The 2970-nt window shown below is 39.5% G+C and overlaps 1 protein-coding gene across 1 annotated transcript; it reads left to right on the top strand.

The window, feature by feature from the left end:
• The first annotated feature begins 471 nt into the window (after positions 1 to 471).
• Positions 472 to 2100, top strand: LOC141600659 (serine/threonine-protein phosphatase 7 long form homolog). The gene has a single exon (XM_074420903.1). The coding sequence runs from the start codon at positions 472 to 474 to the stop codon at positions 2098 to 2100; it is 1629 nt and encodes a 542-aa protein (XP_074277004.1).
• The last annotated feature ends 870 nt before the right edge of the window (positions 2101 to 2970 follow it).

Here is a 2970-nt window from a genome sequence, read left to right as displayed (position 1 = left end):
CAGACATGTCATTGAAGAGGGGACATGGTCGGCCAAAGTCCAAAAGGATTCGTAATGAGATGGACGAGGGTCGTACTAAAACCAAAAATACATGCACCCTATGTCGTAAAAAAGGACACAACAAGCGTGGATGTCCTCTTAAAAATCGTGAAATTGTTGGTTCTTCCGGGTAAATTATTTATTCTTTTTATTTTTTAATTAATTATTTGGTGCTTATTAAATTATGAAAGACTTACGTTTTTTTGTGTTGCAGGTCTCATGGATCCGGGTCCACTTAACCCCGACCTTCTTACATTACAAGCGGACCACCGAAGTGAATCTATATGGAATGGGGTGGTAAGTTATTTTTTTTATATGTTTTTATTTATTAATTCATTATTTTCTTCATTTTAAATTATGGAATGGGGTTTTGTTCTTTTTTTATATGTTTTTATTTATTATTTACTAATGTAATGAACTTTACTATATGTAATGCAGGATCATGGTCCGTTGAAATGTAGGGTGCACTTGAAAGCGAAAGATGAGTTTTATGTTCATCCTAGGGTTCGGGCTTTCATCAAAGATACTCAATTTTCGGGAGTTCATCGGTTTTGTTTTTTGTATGTTGATCCGGATTTGATTACGGCTTTGGTTGAGAGGTGGAGGGAGGAGACTCACACCTTTCACTTTCCTATTGGTGAAGCTACCGTGACTTTACAAGATGTGAATGTTTTATTTGGTTTACGGGTAAGTGGTAAGGCGGTCACCTGTAGAAGTGACCACTATTGGCCCGCTTTGTGTGAGGAACTATTGGGTTTAAGGCCATCATCAACTGAATTAAAAGGGTTGGGTTTGAAATTGACATGGTTAAGTGGTAATTTCTCCGGTTTACCACAAGATGCTGACGATGATAGGCTCCAACATCATATTCGTGCCTATATACTCTATTTGATCGGGACAATCATCTTTCCCGATAAAAGTGGTAATGAGGTTTGTATCCTTTTCTTACCTTTGTTGGCTAATTTAGATGAAATTGATGAGTATAGTTGGGGCTCTGCTGCACTCTCTTGTTTATATAGAAACTTGTGTGGTGCTTCCAAAAGAGGGAAGAGTGAAATATCTGGGCCAATTGTTCTCCTTCAGTTATGGGCTTGGGAACGTATTGTTGTAGGTCGTCCCGAAATTGTTAGGTCACATTTTGTAGAGAACGAGGGAGAAGTATATCCTCTAGGCTCCCAAATGGTAGCGGGAAAGGATCCCTTAGGGTGTAAATGGTTGAGGGTGGATCGTAAGTATAAGGATCATAGGCTTGGTCTTGTCACATATAGAGATATGTTTGATAAATTGACGGAAACACAATTCACTTGGCAACCTTATACACAAGAGACCCTACAATATCTTCCCGATATTTGCCATGAGGATGAGGAGGAGTGGGTTGTTGAAGCCCCATTGATATGCTTTGAGATTATCGAGATGCACCTACCTAATAGGGTTGTTAGGCAATTTGGATGGCATCAAACAATACCTCCCAATTGTAACACCGAGTCTTTACTTCATAAAACTGATAAACGAGGCAAGACAAGGGACTATGCTACTGAGTTCTCCATTTATGTGAATGAGTGGGATAATAGGAAGGAAAAAATGTTGGGTAGAGGAATTCCTTATGATGGTTTCATGTCACACCATGATCCATACATGATATGGTATCGGGAGCACACTCGTCGGATTGTTAGTCCTCAAAATCGGATCTTAACCGACAAATACCTCCATGAGCATCACTACAATCCTAGTGCAGCTGACTTGGACACTCTTGCGGGTGGACATTCATATATCTACCATCAAGTGACCGACTACATGAAGAATACATCTCTTCATGAAATGGATGCTAGCTATAGAAATTTGCTACTTGACATGCAAAATACTACTCTTCATTGTTTGGAAAGTGCACATTTTGGACATCTCATCCAACCACAAAACGTTCCTCACCCAAGTCCAACTCATGCTACAACACAAGTGGACCACATTACTTATCTATCTCCCGTCCAAGAAGCGGAAAATGAGGAAGGATCATCGTCTCAACCAAGGAGATCAAAGAGGAGTCGCCGCCAAGTTAGAAGATAGTAGTGTAGTTTTATGTTTCTAGTAAGCAAAACACTTGGGTTTGTATTATATTTAAGCTCCTTTTGGTTTGTATCAAATGTTAAAACAATTTAGTTTGTCTAAGATTTAAGCTACTTTGGTTTGTATTAAATGTTAACAACAATTTGGTTTGTGTAATATTTATGTCATTTCAAAACTTTCATTTGGTCTTCTATTGTGCATTATTGTTTTTGATGAGGAAGATTTCTTTGGTTGTCAAAGAATGAGAAGAAGACTTGAGCTCAATTAAGGAAGAATGAGGAATATTTGTTGCTGATATGTAAACAGCTTCAAGTCGTCATGGGGGAAGACGACTTGAGCTCAAGTCGCTTGCCCAGAGAGCGACTTAACTCTGGGTGACAAGAAAATCTTTGGCCTATTAAAGCAGCTACTGGACTTAGATAGTCGCCTTGGGGGACGACGACTTGAGGTCAAGTCGCCCGCTCACAGAGCGACTTAACTCTGGGTGAGAAGAAAAATTTTAGCCAATTAAGGTAACTACTGGACTCAGGTAGACGCTTTGGGGGAAGACGACTTCAAATCAAGTCGCCCACCCACAGAGCGACTTTCCTTAAAACGAGTTCAACAGGTTTGGTTAGCATAATTTGTCACTTTGTGTAAGGTCGCTTACCGCCAGAGCGACTTGAATACGAGCCTAGGTTCGGTGATGACGTGGACCCATTTTGGGTAATAACTTTCAAAACCCACCTATTTTGATTATTACTTCCTGAAAAAACCCCATTTTGACAAATCGTTCTATTATCCTGTTGACAAAGATATGTCTACCTTCCATTCTGTTACTTGCTGGTCATGGAAAATTCATTCATGAAGATCAAACTTTGGAGCCAATTA

Source organism: Silene latifolia, chromosome 9, assembly GCF_048544455.1.
Source record: "Silene latifolia isolate original U9 population chromosome 9, ASM4854445v1, whole genome shotgun sequence".
NCBI classification, from domain to species: Eukaryota; Viridiplantae; Streptophyta; class Magnoliopsida; order Caryophyllales; family Caryophyllaceae; genus Silene; species Silene latifolia.
Note: the sequence above shows the minus strand (reverse complement) of the source record. Positions and strands in the feature narration are given on the sequence as shown.